Source organism: Belonocnema kinseyi, chromosome 5 (genome assembly GCF_010883055.1).
Source record: "Belonocnema kinseyi isolate 2016_QV_RU_SX_M_011 chromosome 5, B_treatae_v1, whole genome shotgun sequence".
Taxonomy (NCBI): Eukaryota; Metazoa; Arthropoda; class Insecta; order Hymenoptera; family Cynipidae; genus Belonocnema; species Belonocnema kinseyi.
The window spans coordinates 139008043-139026096 of NC_046661.1; the positions used below are offsets into that span (position 1 = coordinate 139008043).

The 18054-nt window shown below is 30.7% G+C and overlaps 1 protein-coding gene across 1 annotated transcript in view; it reads right to left on the minus strand.

The window, feature by feature from the left end:
* Positions 1–1166: 1166 nt before the first annotated feature.
* The window catches only part of LOC117173918 (peroxidase-like), a 42728-nt gene continuing 25840 nt past the window's right edge, over positions 1167–18054 (minus strand). The window contains exons 3-10 of the mRNA XM_033362564.1: positions 15378–15554; positions 15067–15260; positions 12429–12618; positions 8542–8739; positions 8253–8400; positions 1704–1863; positions 1450–1620; positions 1167–1373 (exon numbers count right to left, since the gene is read on the minus strand). Coding sequence (XP_033218455.1) covers positions 1167–1373; positions 1450–1620; positions 1704–1863; positions 8253–8400; positions 8542–8739; positions 12429–12618; positions 15067–15260; positions 15378–15554 — 1445 coding nt within the window. The remainder of the gene's footprint in view (positions 1374–1449; positions 1621–1703; positions 1864–8252; positions 8401–8541; positions 8740–12428; positions 12619–15066; positions 15261–15377; positions 15555–18054) is intronic.

The following is an 18054-nucleotide window of genomic DNA, read 5'->3' on the forward strand; positions in this document are numbered from 1 at the left end:
ATTCCATGAAATTCGTGATTTCCATTAATTCCACGATATTCGTGAATTCCTCGAAATTTGTGAATTCTTGCGCGTTACATGAATTCCGTGAATTCATTGGCTTCCGTAAATCTCAAGAGCCATCCTAATTTTTTTCGCAAAGATTTGACAATACGTATTCCAAAAGACCCTGTAACGTAAAGTAATCAAACTGATTTGTTCTACGCATCTCTTAACACGTTAGTAATGTGGATTAAGAAAATCTTTCTTTGAGTTAAAGAAATAATTTGATTCTTTCAAATTGCTGACTCAAATCAATTACGAGGGGTGTTCAAAAAGTGAGTTTCCCCAGTCTGTCGTTTTGTCCCAGCGCCATCTAGCGAGCTGCGACCGAATATAGTTTTAGTTTAGGATATACCGATTATACTGGAATTTGTTCTTAGCTGTCAAAAAATTTTTTTCATCAGTACCGGCTCGGAAACCATGGAGCTACCTGTGAAAAACGTGGCCACTTGTGAATTGTGTGCAGTTATTCGCTTTTTAACTGCAAAAGGGCTTAATGGCAACAAAATTCACACTGAATTAGTGCATATTTATGGTGACAAATGCATGAGTGTGCCATTAAACGAAAGCGTCCTGGAAAATTATCCAGAAAAGTGTTGGTTTTCACGACAATGCATGGCCTCATTCAGCAAAAAAGCACAAACCTTACTGGACAAATTTAAATGGAAAATTGTTGATCACCCACCCTACTCTCCAGATCTCGCACCAAGTGACTTTATTCTTTTTCCTAAGTTAAAGGAAAGTTTGGGTGAAAGATTTTGTTAAATTATTCTTTGAAAAACAGAGCACGGATTTTTATAAACAAGGTTTGTCAAAGCTTGAGAACAGATATAAAAAATGTATTAAAGTCCAAGGGGACTATGTAGAAAAATAGTTTCTAAGTCAACAATAAATACATATGTTACTTTAACCTACAAATTGTGTTTTGCTTTTTTACCGGAGCAGGGAAACTTACTTTTTGAACACCCCTCGTATTTATTTTCTTGTTTCTAGTAATGTATATTGAATTAAGAAAACTTAGTCAAAAAAATGTTGTTTTTTTAATCTAATAAGACCTTTTTCTGGGTGTTGATTGTATCAATGTTGTAAATTCATTAGAAACAATATTGAAATAAAGAAAATCTTTACTCACTACGGGTAAAAGGTGTTCCACTATTTCCATTTTCATACCAGTAGCGATCACCTATTCTTGTTCTAAGAAATTGCTGAGTTAAAAGACAGTGGAACGTTGGTCCAACCAAAGAGTGTGGCACATTTTTTTCTAAACTCGCTCCTACTGTTAAATCTACATCAGCTGGTGTCTCGTATAGATCGGACAATTTTAAAACATCCTAAAAACAAAAATTTGAACTAGATTTCAAGAAAGATACTATAATTTTATGCTAAAGAATTATAAAATTTGCATGCCTCAGGAGAAATTAAATCTAGCAAGTCATCCCAGCGAGAAACTTCTGGAAGTCCGCAGAAAGTGCGATATTCAATGTAAGATCTAAGACCGTGGTCACGTCCTCTTTGAATATCAAAGGCTCGAAGATCAGTTCCCAGATTCTTTGTTACTCTTCCCAAAAAAAGAGTTATCTGAAAAATAATATGGTAGATTAAATATAACGTTTATGGACTTAGAAATAAATAATGTAAGGGGACATTGGTTTTTCAACAACCTCTTTATCGTAGTACTTATCAGCCGCTTCTGAAGGCTGGGTAAATAATCCTCTCGCCATATCATTATAGTTTTGACCTTTTTCGACGATAGTTGCATTGAAAAAGTGTTCACCTAATCTTAAGATAGAATTAGGAAACTGTCGATTCTCCTTAACAAGTCTGCAAAATTTATACTTTTTACAATATTAACATTTTCTATAATTTTTTATTATTCTATATCGTTTTCTATACTATTCTATACCATTTGATTAGGTTCCGTATTATTACCTTTTTCGTTCTAACCATTTTTAAATTATTTTTAATGTTATTTCATTTTTTCAATTATATTACACCTATTAATATCCTTTAACGTCTGCGAATATCAATATATGACAAAAAAAATAGCAGAAGTGGCTTCTAACTCTATTGACTATTCTAACATTACGTCGTAATCGGTGGGTAACGTCCAAATCTATAATGCTAAATCACTTCGTTGACTGAAAAGCATTGATTACATAGGAGTTTGAATAAAATTAATTTTTGTAGACTAAAGTAAGTAAAAAATTCTGATATGGCTTTGCTTTTCAGATAGAAAAGCCATTTTTTTATTACACACGCACACAACAAAAAAATTCATTTCCACCAGACGAGATAAACATTTCTATACGTTTTTGCAGTTGCTGAATCGGAATCAGGGGTTGGTTTGTTTCGGTCAGGTCGTATTTCGTTCCTAACCTCAAAAAAATGATAAAAGTTGGAACATTCATGGAAACACCCAGAAAGCAAAGCGGTTATATGTTTTTAGGGCCACTGAGTCTAAATTTAAAGCTCATTTGACTTGAAAAAGTCTCATGCCATTCATAACCTTAAAAAAATTAATTTAAACACCGAAACACCGTCACACCCACCTGCAAGGCAGTGCGCCTTCGCTGGCTTCGTTACCTCAACAAATCTGAGTTGTCACTGCCACATAGAGTTATTAAATTCCCGAGAATTTAAGTTAGAGTTATATAACCGAGAATATGACAGAATTTAGGAGAATTTAAAAGAATTTAAGGCTTTATGATTTTTAACAATATTTTTATTGTTCTGGTTGAATCAGCGGTTGAATATACATTATGTTCTAGCTCAGACATATTCAGGAATAACAGTGTTTCAAAAAATTAAAAATTTTAAAATGTACTAATTTATTTCAAACAAAAAAAGTTGTTTCTACTTTAAACGATAACTTTTTAACGAAATACTGGAATTTTTAACAAAATAATTGAATTTTCAACATAATAGTTGAATATTCAACCTAAAAAGAAAAATTGTCAACAAAAGAGTGCCATAGTTTATATTTTAATAAAAAAAGAATGAAATTTATACAACAAAATAAAAGAATTTTAAAACAAAAAGACGCATTTCGAAGAAAGATTTTGCACTGAAAAAATAAATAAAAATTTATCTAAATTATTGAACATTCAGACCAAAAGACAAATATTCTTTACAAAAATGCAATTTTAAATAAAAAAATATGACTTCAACAAAAAATTAATTTTATACGAAATTTTGATAACTGTTCAGTTGAAAAAATAAATGCTTCTGTTGAAAAAGATTTTAGTCGAGTTTTCACGATCAACCTATGAATTTTTTAACAAGAAATAATTTTCTACCAAAAAATTCAAGTTTCAATCCATAAAACGAATTTTTAACCAAAAAGGATGACTTTTTAACAAAATTATTGAATTCTCTAGCAAAAAGTTGCATTTTTATAAAAAAATATGAATTTTGTCTTAAAGCAAAAGAATTTTTTATCACAAAAAAGTTGAGTTTTCATCCAAAAAGATATTATAAGCGTAGCAATATTTGTTATAATACGGGTCACAAAAATTTGTTTCATGGCCTTGTAAATATGTGGCTTACATTTTAAATTTGTTTTTAAACTTCAAGCTAGGTTAGCCTTGAGGTTAAAGGGATTTCGAATCCCAAAGTTAAAACTGATTGGGATCGAACCCGCGGCAAATACAAATTATCATAGCGTGTCTTCTTGTTTATTAAAATTACTGTTATATTTATTATATAAAATTATCTCGCTTGTTTTTAATATCTTAATAACTTTAGCACGTTATCTGTTATTATGTAATAAAATCTTCTTTTTTTAAATTGGCGCCTTTTCTTCTGCATCCTTATATGATAGGTCAGTCTAAATTGCTGACAGTCACTTTTGGATTCATTGTAATGGGAGCAGGTGGTAATCACATCATGCTCTCATAATAATTATTTTGTTAATTTTAAACATCATAAGTTAAACTTATTTTCATCCAACTTTTTATATTCTTCCAAACAATTCTATACCATTAGAAATCTTTTTGGAAATTTAAATATGGTAAATAACATTTTTTACTTTTAAAACTTATCCTCCTAAATACTTATAATTTTACTTCTAACTATTACAAATATAAATAATTATTTACAGAAATTTTACATAAAAACTCACGGGAAAATATTTTTTTCTTTTAAACCTTTCCTGGAATGTAAATTGTTACCAATGAGATCCACTGATGCTAAAAAAACAGTGATTTTTTGAAACGATTGGAAATTTTTTCAATAAAAACTTTTCCGATAGAGTTAGAAGTAACTTCTGTTTCTTTTATATCCAATATTAGACTTTTTATAAAGATTCGTCATTTCATCCTAATACTTTTTTATACCAGTAAAAATTTAAAAGACAATTAAATCTTCGGAAAGTATAACCGGGCGAGCGCTTGGCCTAGTAGGGAAGGGAGGCGATAACGCGACAGACCCAAAGATTCGAGCTCCGAGTGTCAACATTTTATTACATTTTTTAAAACTTAAGGCCATGTAACGAGAGGGTCACGTGACTAAACGTGGTCTTCAATTATTCTTTCCCACCTTACGTCTAAACGAAATGAGGTATCGCTCTGAAAGTTTGGGAAATGAAAGAAGAGGTAATAAAGTCCATGTCTCTGTTTTATTCCGGTGGAAATTTTGAGAAAATTTTTTGTTTTAAGAAAATACTGGTGGAAGTTTTCCTTCCCAACTTACATCCTCACGGAATGAGATATCGTGTTAAAATTTTGTCACGATAAATAGAAGGCACACAAGAATGTGTCTCTGGTCCTAAATAATTAGAATAATAAAAAAAGTTTTTTTTTTAATTACTATTTTGGAGAAATACCGACCGTGCTGTCGTCATACCCTGCAAGCAATTTGCTATGTTGTCAATGGGCTATTTATGACGTTTGCATTTATAAAATTGGGGCAAAACAGCGAAAATCGCTCGTGAGAATCATGCACAAATAATGCAAAAACTAATTTTTGCACTTGAAATGCAAATAAACAAATTTGGTCTGACATACGTATCAGTCTGGTATCAGCTGTGTCAAAGCAGCACTAGCACAGCGAGTGGACCAATTCGAACTTCTAGGAGTTTGTAGGTAAAACAGATTGCATGATTACCGTCAGAGAAAGTTAAAAGCACGGTCATAGGAAACAGGGGACTAGGCATCCTAACTTCCATGAGTGGGGAGAGCCGCCACCTTACGATGTGCCATTTGATTATGCATGAAAGCGCGTCGCGGTTTCAGGACAAAACGTGCGCGCACGGCTAGATTCAACATGAATCAAAAGATTCAAATTAAAAAAATCACCCTGTATAATCAAAGACCATCTTTAATTTTTTTACATTTGATTCTTTAAGTAAATTATATAACACAGTTCTTAACATATAAACTTCGCTCGTTTATATATTCTTACTATGATATTTATTTTTAAGACAAATGTATATTGCAAATTTATATTAAAATTATTAAACCATACAATATTGTCTCTATACATTAAGTGTTTAGAGAAATTTACACACAATATTTATATGAAATGTTATTTTATTTCTTATAAATAATATTCGTATGTATTTTTTCCGAAAAAATTAAATTTTTAACAAAAAAATTGATTTGTAGAAAAATGGATATACAATGGTATAATATATATGGTTAAAATTTAAGAAATTTAAATTAGACCAAAATCCAAATTAAAAATCCCATTTAACGTCCAATAATCAAATTGATGCAAAATCCTGTTAAATAAAACAAGAATCTAACGACCAAATTTAGACTACAACGAATAAACAAAAACCAAAAATCCTATTGTAATCTGAAAAAAACAAAAAACCAATAAAATTTTCGAACAAAAATAAAAAAGAGGAAAGAAAAATGAGAAGGCAGCCAACTACATCCCCTTTCTTCTCTTTTTCTTTCTTTCGTCTTTTTTCTTTTTATTATCCTAGTCGGGGCCTGATCGAGTAGTATTAGGGGTCATTAAATAATACAATTGTTCTGAAGAAATTATACTGTAAAAAATTTCTTAGGGAATTTTCCCCAAAATTATGTTAGCGCTAATTTCCACATATTATGGGGAATTTTTCCCGAAGTTGAGTAGGAAAAATTCCCTAAATATCCGTGTGTAATATTGACCAAACTCTCCAAAATGACTGGAACATTCCCTAAAAGTTTGTGAAAATACTCATTATTTACGGAAATCTCCATAAACTTTTTTGAAATATTTAAAAGTGCTAAAATTTACCCAAGATTTACTGTTAACATATCCTACGCTTAAAAATGCATAAATTTATGTAACTAAAATTCCCCAACATTTGTGGAACATTCATAAAAAAAAAACTTCAGCTGGAACGCAGCAATGGAAGAGCTTCGCTCTAAAGGAACCGCCATGTTAGTCACGGTACTATAGTCTCTGCCAGTGATCCCAACTTTGGCATGTTGTGCTACTGCGCTTGCCTGGCGGAGCGGTTCTCATTGGTTGCTGTTTGCGCGCGATTCTAATCGGGTATAATGAACAATTATTAATTTGAAATATACCATTTTTATAAATTGCACATAAATATGAGAAATAACTTAATTTATGATTTAAGGAGAGAGAAAAATAATAATACAAAACCCTTGGTTAATGAAATATAAACTCAGCTTTTGAATTTATAGAAAATATACTATTATTTAACAAATATATGCATTGTTATTTTGTTTTAACCTTAAATTATAAATTCGGCAATTTTTTTTCATGTGGATCACTGGTCTCTGCTTCTGGTAATTATGCTTTGTTATGTGGGGACTGCTGTCTTAAACACTGGACGCGTCATTTCTGTTGCGCGAGATGCGGCACGTCGCGCCCTTGCGGATTTTCTTTAAAGCTACCAGTCCAGAACAGGATGACTAAAATTAAGGTGGTAGCGAAATCTGAACTGTACAGTGCTCAATAGTTTACTACTAGTATACTACTCTTCACTGATTAATCAAAAACTTTTTCTCGTTCCAATTTTAACTACCTGAAGGATTTGACTTTATTTACATATGGCAAACCTCTCAGATCAATTTAAAAATAAGCATTTATAAAAATTTAGAGTCTTATGATTTCCAGCGGGCACTTTTCACCTACATCCATATGTATCTTTTCCAATATGGATTTTCTAAAAATTCCATACAAGGGTATTTATAAATGTTCCTAGAAACTCGCAATTTTCTAAAAAATATTACACAAAATAAGATCACGTCCTTTTAGATTTTGATGCTTATTTTTATAAAAAGTTGATTTTCATACAAAATTATTAACTTAATAATTATTTATTACAAATTTTTGAGATGACTTTAACATTAATAAATCTTTTCTCCAAAAAACTGTGTAAAATTATTCAAGATATTGTGCTAGTTTATCGAATATTTAAGGGCAAAATATCTTCCTGAATATACAGAAACACTCAAGCATTTTTAGAAAATTTCCCTAATTTACGCGAAAAATTAAGCATTAATTTTAGAATGATTCCCTAAATTAAGTGGGAATCACTAAATTGCACCAATTGTAAAGAATATTCCAAAACTTTCGTATACGTTACTCTAAGTTTAGGGAAATTTCCCCAAAAATTGTAAGTATAATCTAATTTCCTAAATTTTAGGGAATTTTTCCCAATTTTTTAGAGATTTATGAGAAATTTTAGGAAAGTTTCTCCCAGTCTTGGGGAAAGTGATTTTCCCCAACGAAAATGTGGATTTTTTCCGACTGAATAGTGGGGAAAATTCCTGACATTTTTTACAGTCTAGAAAACCTTTTTTACTTAGTAAAAAAAGGATGCACCCTTACAATTTCACAAAATCCTGAAAATTCAGCACAAATCTCAATAGAAATACATATTAATAATTATATATTGTTTATTTGTTGTTTTTTTTGGCTTCGAAGGCTTCGTTAAGGTAATAAGAGTCACCCTTTCAAATTTAATTAAATAATCTCTTTTATTTTCGAAGAAATCGCAAGTTAAGTTTTAAAAAACATAATAAAATGTTCACTTCCAGAGCTCGGATCTTTCGGTCTGTCGCGTTATCCCCTCCCTTCCCTACTAGAGCAAGCGCATGCTCGGTTCTGCTTCCTGAGGGTTCAATTGACCAATTCGAGAGATATTTAATGCAATATAGAGCGCATTCTGAATTCTAATCATTATAATCGAATTTTTTTTCTAACAGAAATGTTTTCTAGATTAAAATTAATAAAATTAGTATACGCACTTAAGATTTCCAGCAACTAATGTGTGGAGGGAGCGAAAAGCGGCAGATGCAAATTCATTGAGAATGCCGGGATTCACTAAAGGATCATAATCGTTCACATATTCCTTGGTTTTATAAATGAGTTTGTTCTTGTAACAATTCCTGAGACCTGCACAAATATTTCAGTATGTATTTTACAAAAACCATGAACCCTAAATGATATATTAATTTTATTTTCAGGAATTGAGTGATTTCATAATTTTAAATAAAAGTCAGGAAGGAAATTTTATACAGTAAATTCAAATCTCACCTAAAATTAAAGGCAACCACTCGTGATATATAATGCTCTGATGTACAGCAATCATAATTCTTCTTGTTTCTTGGAAAATCTTTTCATCAGACCAATGGGAATTTAGTTTAGCCAAGAATTTAGCGATTCGATTGTGTTCTCTAAACAAAACAATCTGCAAGACTGTTAATTGTGGATTCTGATTTATTCTCGAGTCACCTGGAAGGATATTTGCAGTGTTGAAGAATTATAATTTGTAGCTAAAATATCTTCCAGCTTAAAAATTCTTCATTTTTTTCAGGGGCTTCATATTCTCAATGTTATTTAAATTATTTGTTAACAATTTGTCCAGGTTTATAAGATCTACAGCCAGGAATGACGCTGCAGGTATCTTGCAACCGTTATACAAAATTTACTGAATAATTACCCATTTTGTTGGCAAGAATTTTCGGAGAGAAGTTACTACATGGAGAGAATTTTCGTAAAGCCGCTCACCCAACACGTACAATTGACGCGACAATCACACAGTAAGCAGCGCCACTTCTCTTTAGTAGAACAGCTACACTGATTCGGGAGAATCATTACCCCGAACAAGCCAAATCGCTTGGTCAACAGTATAGTCGAGCCGCTCTGCACACGCGGCGCTTGCGGCACAGTTTCGTGCTTGCGCATCTTTGGAAAATATTGCACCCACATTTTGGAGCGGCTGATCTCCGTAAGTTTGGGGTAACCAATGCCCCGCTCTGAAGCGGACGCCACACCAAACCGCAGTGCAGTGACTCTCATAACTAGTGCGACGGTTTTACCTAAATTCTCTCCGTGTAGTTATTGCTAGCAGAATTAGACAGGGTACCCAAGAACTTCATTTTAAAAATTTCCTGATTTGTCCCTGAATATTTTTTCATTCTCTTGATCAATAATATTCAAATACCTATATTTAAAGTCTCTTAGTTCATATTTCAATAAAAAAAGATAAAATTTAAAAAAAAGGAATTTTCTCACCAAAAAGAAGAATTTTTGACAAATAAAGATTTTTTACTCGAGAAAGAAATAAAGGTTCATCTAAATTGTTGAACCTTTAAGCCAAACGACGAATTTTCTCCAGAAAAATTGAATTTTTCACGTAACTGATGCATTTACCCAAAAAACAATGTAGTTTGACTGCTATTCAGGTAGTTGAACTGTCAATTAAAAAAGATTATTTTTCAACAAAATGATTGAAATTTTAACCAAATAGATAAATTTTCAACTCAAAATAAAATATAAAAAAAAATATTCCTTAACAAAGAGATACAATCAAATCTTTACAAACAAAATATTTAAATACACGGGCAAAGAAGAATAATTTGAAAACAAAAAGTGGCATTTTTGTAAAAAAAATAGATTTATACTAAAACAAATGAATTTTTATTAATTTTTTTAATAGCTAAATTTTATGGAAAAAAAGATTCCAGTTGACTTTTTAAGACAAAAATATAATTTTTGATCAAAAAAGAAGTTTCTGCGAAAAAAATTAAATTTTCAACCCAAGAAGAAGAACTTTCCCAACCTAATAAGATGAATTTTTTACAAAACGGTTGAATTCTCTACTAAATAATCGCATTTTCATCCAGGAAATATTGAATTTGTATTACAAACAAATGAATTCTCAATAAAAATCCACAAACAGAGAACAGGAGAATATTTAAGCAAAAAGTTTGAATTTTCAAAAAATTTGTTGAATTTTTAACCAAATAGTTGACATTATATCGAAGAAAGATGTACGTCATTTCTACTAAAGATGGTAAATTTCAAAATAAAACAGAAAAATTTCAAAAAAGAGATTTTTTCCAAACCCAAAACTCCAAGGCCAAAATTAGAATAGTAAACAATGTGTTAATTTTTTGCTAAACAGTTGAATTTTTAATATCCTATGAAACCGAAAAAGGTCACTTTTTAAGTAATTGATGAATTTTCAACCAAAGAATAAAGTTTATAATAAACAATAACAGAATGTCTCAACAAGCCCCCACCCCCTTAAGGTGATACGAAATTTAAGTTCCGTGAATTCAGGGAATTTACGGAATTCTTATATAGCCCGCAATTCAAGAATTTCATAGAATTCATAGAAGTCAAAGAATTTACGGATTTTAAAGAATTTACGAAGTTTACAGAATTCAAGAAATTCACAGAATTCACGGAATACATGGAATCAACGAATTTCATAGAATTCATGAAATAAACAGATTTCATGGAATACACGGAATGCATGAAATTCATGAGTTCATGGAATTTACGGAATTAATGAATTCCTAAAAATCCATTAAATCCGTAAATTCCGTAGATTCCATGAATTCCACGAATTCGATGAATACTGAGGATTTCATGAATTCCGCGAACTTAGAGACTTCCGTGAGTTTTGTGCATTACATAAATTTCTGAAATTTTGTGAAGTACTTTATTTCAATGAATTACGTGAGTTTTTGATCCTATGAATTTCTTTAAATAATTTATTTCTGTGAATTTCATCAATTCAGCGAAATTGATGAATTGCGTGAATACCATTTATTTCGTGAATTTTTTAATTCAATGAATGCCGTGGATTATTTTAATTCCGCGAATTACTTAAATTTATTGATTTCTGTGAATTTCATGAATTACGCAAATTTGTGGAATTACGTGTATTCCTTAAATTTCCCGACTTTCATAATTCTCGTGAATTCCTTAAACTCAATTATTCCGTGAATTATTTTGATTCCGTGAATTGCTTCAATAAATTGATTTCCGTGAATTCCGCAGTGAATGCGCGATGAATTCCATGATTTTCGTAAATTCCTTGAATTTCGTAAATTCTCTGAATTTCGAAAATTGAAAACATTTCGTGAATTCCTTCCTTTCTATGAATTCCACGAATGTCATGAATTCGTTTTGAATTCCATGAATTTCATGAATTCCGCGGAATCCATGAATTCCGTGAATGTAATGAATTCAGTGAATTCTCTAATTCTGTGAATTCCTTGAATTCAGTGAATTCATTAAATTCGGTAAACCTAGTGGACACAAAATTGGGCGACGTCTTTACGACATCGTTACGACATATTTACGACAACCTTACGACATTCTATGTCCATGTCGTTAAGGTATCTTTACGATGTCGTAAATAAGTCGTGTGATCTGACGATGTCTTTATGATATCGCAAAGACACGGAAACGACATGGACATAGAATGTCGTAAAGTTGTCGTAAGGATGACGTAACGATGTCGTAAAGACGTCGCCAAATTTTGTGCCCACTGGGAATCCCGTGAATTTATTGAAATTCTTGAATACCATTAATTGCGCGAGTTCACTGTGCACAATGTTAATCATTCAAATGCGCTGATACAAGATTTATAATACCTACAATACATTTATTTCAATTTCGTTATTTCAATACCATGTTTTCAATTTTACCTTACGCTTGTATTGTGGAAGTGTTATAGGATTCTGAAAATCTTCAACAGTGAGGTTTTCGATAATAATTTATCTAGAAACGTGATAAAATAATGAGAAATTTATTACAGGAAGATCATGATAGACATGTACTGAATTTCCTATCATACTTTTTTCTTAAGGCAGTAAAAACCATAGGAATAAGCCACTTCATTAAACAGTTTGAAAGAACTGTTAAAACGGTTGAATTAAAAAAAATACGTGTTTTCCACATTTGAAAATGAGCGTGGAGGCTGGAACTTCTTTTGATTTCAGGCCTGGCTGAGAGTTCAAATGTGATAGGTCAGAAATTAAAGGTGCAATATCAAGGTTAGAGGGGAAACATTAAGGGCTCGAGGTGATAAGTCAAATTTCCAAGGCCAGCTGCCAAAGATCAAATATAAAAGATCACACTTGCGAAAAAAAGATTATTCTGATTGAAAATTAAAAAATATTTACCAGCTCTGTAACAAACGTTTGCTGTTCCATTACAAAGATTATATTGTTCTTTTACGGTCGGTGGCCATTCTTGATTGTTTCGTATTTTGAATCTTAAGCTTCCACCTTTTCCTCTTCGCAAAAGTGACGCGTCTGAATCATTAGATCCATAAACTAAAGATAAATCTAGGACATGTGTAACCACTGTCAGCTAAAATAAAAGAAAAATGTAACTGTTAAAAATGAGGTTTATTATTATTTTAAACAAGATTGAAAGCATGTTCTACAGTGACCCCGGGACAAAACCAGTTCTAGGTAATGAAATTTTTGTTGGTGTTCACCATGTCCAAAGGTACAGTTATATTACTCACAAGGTCTCGAACATAGCAAAATGAAACAATAAATAGCTTTTCTATATTTAGTTTAAGTAAACATTTTGAAAAAAATTTTCCAAATAAAAAATAAATGGGTAAATTATTTTCTGTTTTTGGTGTTCACTACGACTACACGGATTGAGATATCGTGTTCAGAATTTAAAAGATTAAATAGAAGCACTAAAGGAGGTTTGTATACATCAATATGTTTATAATTACAACAAAGTTTATTTATGAATAAAAAAAGGTCCAAAATTTGTGTCAATGCTCAACATACGCAAATAAAAAAATCTGAAATGCTCCAAGCAACCCAGTGGGCACAAAATTTGTCGACGTCTTTACGACATCGTTACGACATCTTTACAAAAACTTTACGACAATCTATTTCAATGTCGTTTCGGTGTCTTTGCGATATCGTAAAGACATCGTCAAATCATACGACTTATTTACGATATCGTAAAGACACCTTAACGACATGGACATAGGATGTCGTAAAGTTGTCGTAACGATATCGTAACGATGTTGTTAAGACGTCGCCAAATTTTGTGCCCACTAGGAAAACATTACCTGCAAAGTGCTATAACTCGAGCGATAATATCCTATTTTATCAACTTATAAATAAACTTTCTTTGAAATTATAAGCATATTGATGTATCCAAACGTTCTTTAGTTTTTTTATTTAATCTTTCAAATTCGAAACAGGATATCTCAAATCGTGTGGATGTACTGAGTACAAAAAAAACAAAAATAATTTTATACATTTATTTTTTACTAGGATAATTTTTTTTTTAATTGGTACTCAAATTAAATATACAAACGCAATGTATGGTCTCATTTATAAAAAATTCTAAAACTGCTCGAAAAAAAATTCCAGGTAACGTATGTGCAGATACGTATTTGTTAATTTGCAACTAATTTGCAAATTTCTAAACTTTAAGTGCAATATAGCATCCCGTGTGAAAATAACCCCATTTGGCCCTATTACTAGTCGGACACTAATCGGGGCCTAGTCGGGTTATTAACTTTGACAAAGTACCTAGTCGGGGACAAATCGGGAACTAGTTGGGCTTTTTGTGCCAAAATTTCAGTCGGGGCCTGGTAGGTGGTTCACCAAGGGCTAGTCAGGCCTTTTTGTTGACTAATTTACGTGCGGGTAATCTTCAGGCTCTGTTCGAGAGCTAGTGGGGCTGTGGTCGGGTTATTCTTATGTTTGAGTTTTCGGCGAGGTTTTATCAAATGAGGTAATATCCAAAAAAGTGTAATGATTTTTTTTTCTAAAATACTAAGAATATATTTAACAATAATTTTACACCGTTTTTTGTAGAAAAGATTTATTAGTGTTAAATTCATCTCAAATATACTTAATAAACAATTATTAAGTTGATAATTTTGTACGAAAATAAAGTTTTTATAAAAACAACGATCAAAATCTTCAAAAAAACGTAATCTTATTTTTTTGTAGTATTTTATAGAAAACTGCGAATTTCTAGGAACATTTATGAATACCTTTGTATGGAATTTTAAGAAAATACGTATAGATGTAGGTAAAAAGTCTTGCGGTTCTGGACTGGTAGCTTTAAAGAAAATCCGCAAGGGCGCGACGTGCCGCCTCTCGCGCAACAGAAATGACGCGTCGAGTATTTAAGGCAGCAGTCCACACGTAACGAAGCAGAGTTACCTGGAGCAGAGACTACTGTGACCAACATGGCGGTTCCTTCAGAGCGAAGCTCTTCCATTGCTGCCTACCAGCTGAAGTTTTTTTTAAAATTAATATTCCACAAATTTTAGGGAATTTTAGTTACACAAATTTATGTATTTTGAAGCATAGGATATGTTCCCCAATAAATCTTCGGTAAATTTGAGCACTTTTAAATATTTCAAAAAAGTTTATGGAGATTTCCGTTAATAATAAGTATTTTGACAAACTTTTAGGGGATGTTCCACAAATTTTGAAGAGTTTGGTTAATATTCCACCCGGGTGTATTATCATATGACCCCTTCTAGTACCCGATCCGGCCCCGACTAGGGTAAGTCGTCTCACCAGACTAGCCCCCAACTAATCTACCGTGACGCTACTGATTGGGGGCTAGTTGGATGCACCGACTAGCCCCCGACCTCAAGTGGGGTCGAAAGGTCGGAAACCAGACTAGTTCCCGATTTGAATTTCTACACGGGATTGCCTTTGGACATGGTGAATACCAAAAAAAAATTCATAGCCTAGGACTGATTTGGTCACGTTTTCACCGTCGAATATGCCCTTAATTATGAATATCATCAATTTTAACCTGTGTCGCAGCCCCTTTTTCTATAGAACAGCCACTATCCAAATCTGTAATAGTACGTAGGAATGGGAAAAGACACTCTACTCCACTGTTTTTGTAACCTGGATCATCTTTGGGAATAATAAGTGGATAGCACAAAGGTTTTTTAAAATAATCTTTGTCCAGCTTCCCTTGTGTTGAACAACACTGATTTTTCGCTATAAAATGAAATTTTTTAAGCGAATAATATTAAAATAAATACAGAAGTATTTTACAATTTTTGTGTAACTAATAATAATCATTTGAAGATTATTATTAACTAAATTGACACTTACGTGTGCCTTTAGGACCATTTACCAACGACAAATCATGTGCAATAACCTGACCCATTTGCATTGTGGCTAAAGTAAACTTTTTATCAACATTTACGTCATTGGGGTTTAATTCAGTGCTGAGTTTCCTAGGAAGTGGTAACGGATGTCCACTTTTGGACAACCTAGGAGAACGAATTCCTTAAAAAATAAAGATATTGTTAATTATATTTTTTATAAAATATTTGTGTTAAATTAGCGATCTTCCATTAACATCTTACCAATTTTTTTTTTAATTTCCTTTATGAAAAGAAACGTGGAAACAGAATTTTAAAAAACTAAGAACCAATTTATAATGATACAGTTGAATCCTGAACCAAATGATGCATTTTTATTTTTAATCGATCAAGAAGGCAAATTTTTAACTAAATAGTTTAATTCCAGTATTGCAACAAACATGGTTCTATTTTCTTAGTTTTATAATTAAAATAATTGCGCATCATATTCAAAAAATTGTCATTAAACATTTTATTGCAACCTGTGTTATATTTCCAATAAGCTTAATTCATTTATTTTCAATTTTATTTTTTACGATTCAAATTAAAAGTACGTGTTCCAGTGTGAGGTGGTTCCAAGCAAAATTATACATATAATTTATGCGAAACAAATGTTTTAATCCAATTTTATCGTAGCTTATGTCTTTTTTTATAAAAAAAAGTATTATGTATAATAGACAATTTTGGAACCATTTTAATAAAATGAATTATTATTTGCAACGAAACAGTTGTATCCGAACTAAATATACATATGAATTTTCAATAAAAAAAGCTGAACTTTAAAAAAAAATAGTTTACTTTTTAACTAAAAAATTAATTTTCAACAAAAAAGCAGTTTTTAACGAGTTGATTTGAGCTAACAATACGAATTGTTAAACAAGTTGTTAAATCCTCACTAAAAATATGAATTTTTAACAAACCAGATCAATTGTGAAACAACAAAAATACGAATTTTTAACAAAATGCATGCATTTTCTACCAAACATTTCTATTTTCAACTCATAAAGGATAAGATTACAACCAAAAATGGAGGAGTTAAAATTTCAGATGAAAAAATTAATTTTTAACAAAAAAACGAATCTCCAACAATATAATTCCATTTTTAACTGAAGGTGTGGATCTTAAAAAAAATGTATTTTCTAAAAAGTAATTCAACTTTCATGAAAGTAGGGTGTATATTGATTATATAAAATAATGTAATTTCTAATAAAATCACGTAATTTGTTACTTAGTAGGAACATTTTTTAAAAATCAGTTCAACTTTAAACCAAGCAGTTGATTTTTCAACCAAACAAGAGGAATTTTTAACGAGACATGCAATTGTTAATATTTAAATCAAAAAAGACAAACACAAAAACTCAATATTTAATTAAAAATATTAATTCCTAAGGTAAAATAAAATTGTTACAATTTTAGTTATAAAAAAAAAGAATTCTGATGATTTTCTAAAGATGAAATACTGAAATTTTGAAGCAAAAAGATGAATTTTCAACGAGAAAAAGTAATTTATAACAAAGACGTCTCACAAATTTATTATCATACCGTTTTTTATTTTTCATTGCAGTCGTTTTTATCGTCCCTTATTCGGACGAAATTTTACCATGGTGCATTTTCAAAAAAAAAAAATAATAATAATAAATAATAAATAAATATCTTTCGTACTTTTACAAGAATTTATCTTATCGGTTATTCAATGCAGCATAACAGTGATACCTTGCTGAAAAATTGTAGTGGATTTCATAAAAAACAATATGGTAAAAAACAGAAATAAGAAATTTCAAAAAAGTAATAATTTTTTTTATAACCAAGTATCATATCAAGAGGCATTTTAGCATATCTGAAGTTAATAAAAAAATAATTTCTTTTTCTGAAAAATGACAATATTATGAATTTGTTAATTAATTTTTTTTAAACAAACAACACAAATAATTTGAAATCGAAGAATTGCACAAGAAATCTATAAGCAAAAAAATTCTTGCCCTTTTTGTTAAAAATCGAAACAAATCTATTTTAAAATAACGAGTGTATGCATTTGTTTATAAAATTTGTTTGAATAATTAGCAAATGGTCTCTATTTTTGTCTAAGCTATATCGAAATTTTTTTCTTAAGATTTTCACTTAAAAATACGCATCTGAAGTAGCTATATATCATTTTTACTAAAAATATAACTTTTTTTGCTTAATTTGTTTATAATAATGATATGCCTCGACAGTTTCGTTAGAAATTTCATAAGCTTTCAATTTTAAAAAAATAATTTCAAATCAGTCGAACAGTTTAGACTAAAAGTTAATTTAAAAATAATGATCAAAAATAAGAAATTAGATAAAAAAATTATATTTATTTTCATTTTTTAAAATAAATTGCTTATATTTTCAACAAATTACGTCTATTGTAAAAATGAAACATCCGTATCGAAAGATTGTCCAGCTTACAATTGTGGGTGCGGATGCAATAAGGGCACATAACATTTTTTCGTGCGAAAACGAAGTCCCCTGGAGGCTTTAGAAAAAAATTTCGAATTTTAATTTTCAAAAGATATATGTGGATGTAAAATTTGATTGCGCATCTTTTTTTCTTAAGACAAAAAGTTGTAGCTTTTTTAGTTTAAAAATTAAAGCCAAAAAACTTACTTTTTTGAAAAAGT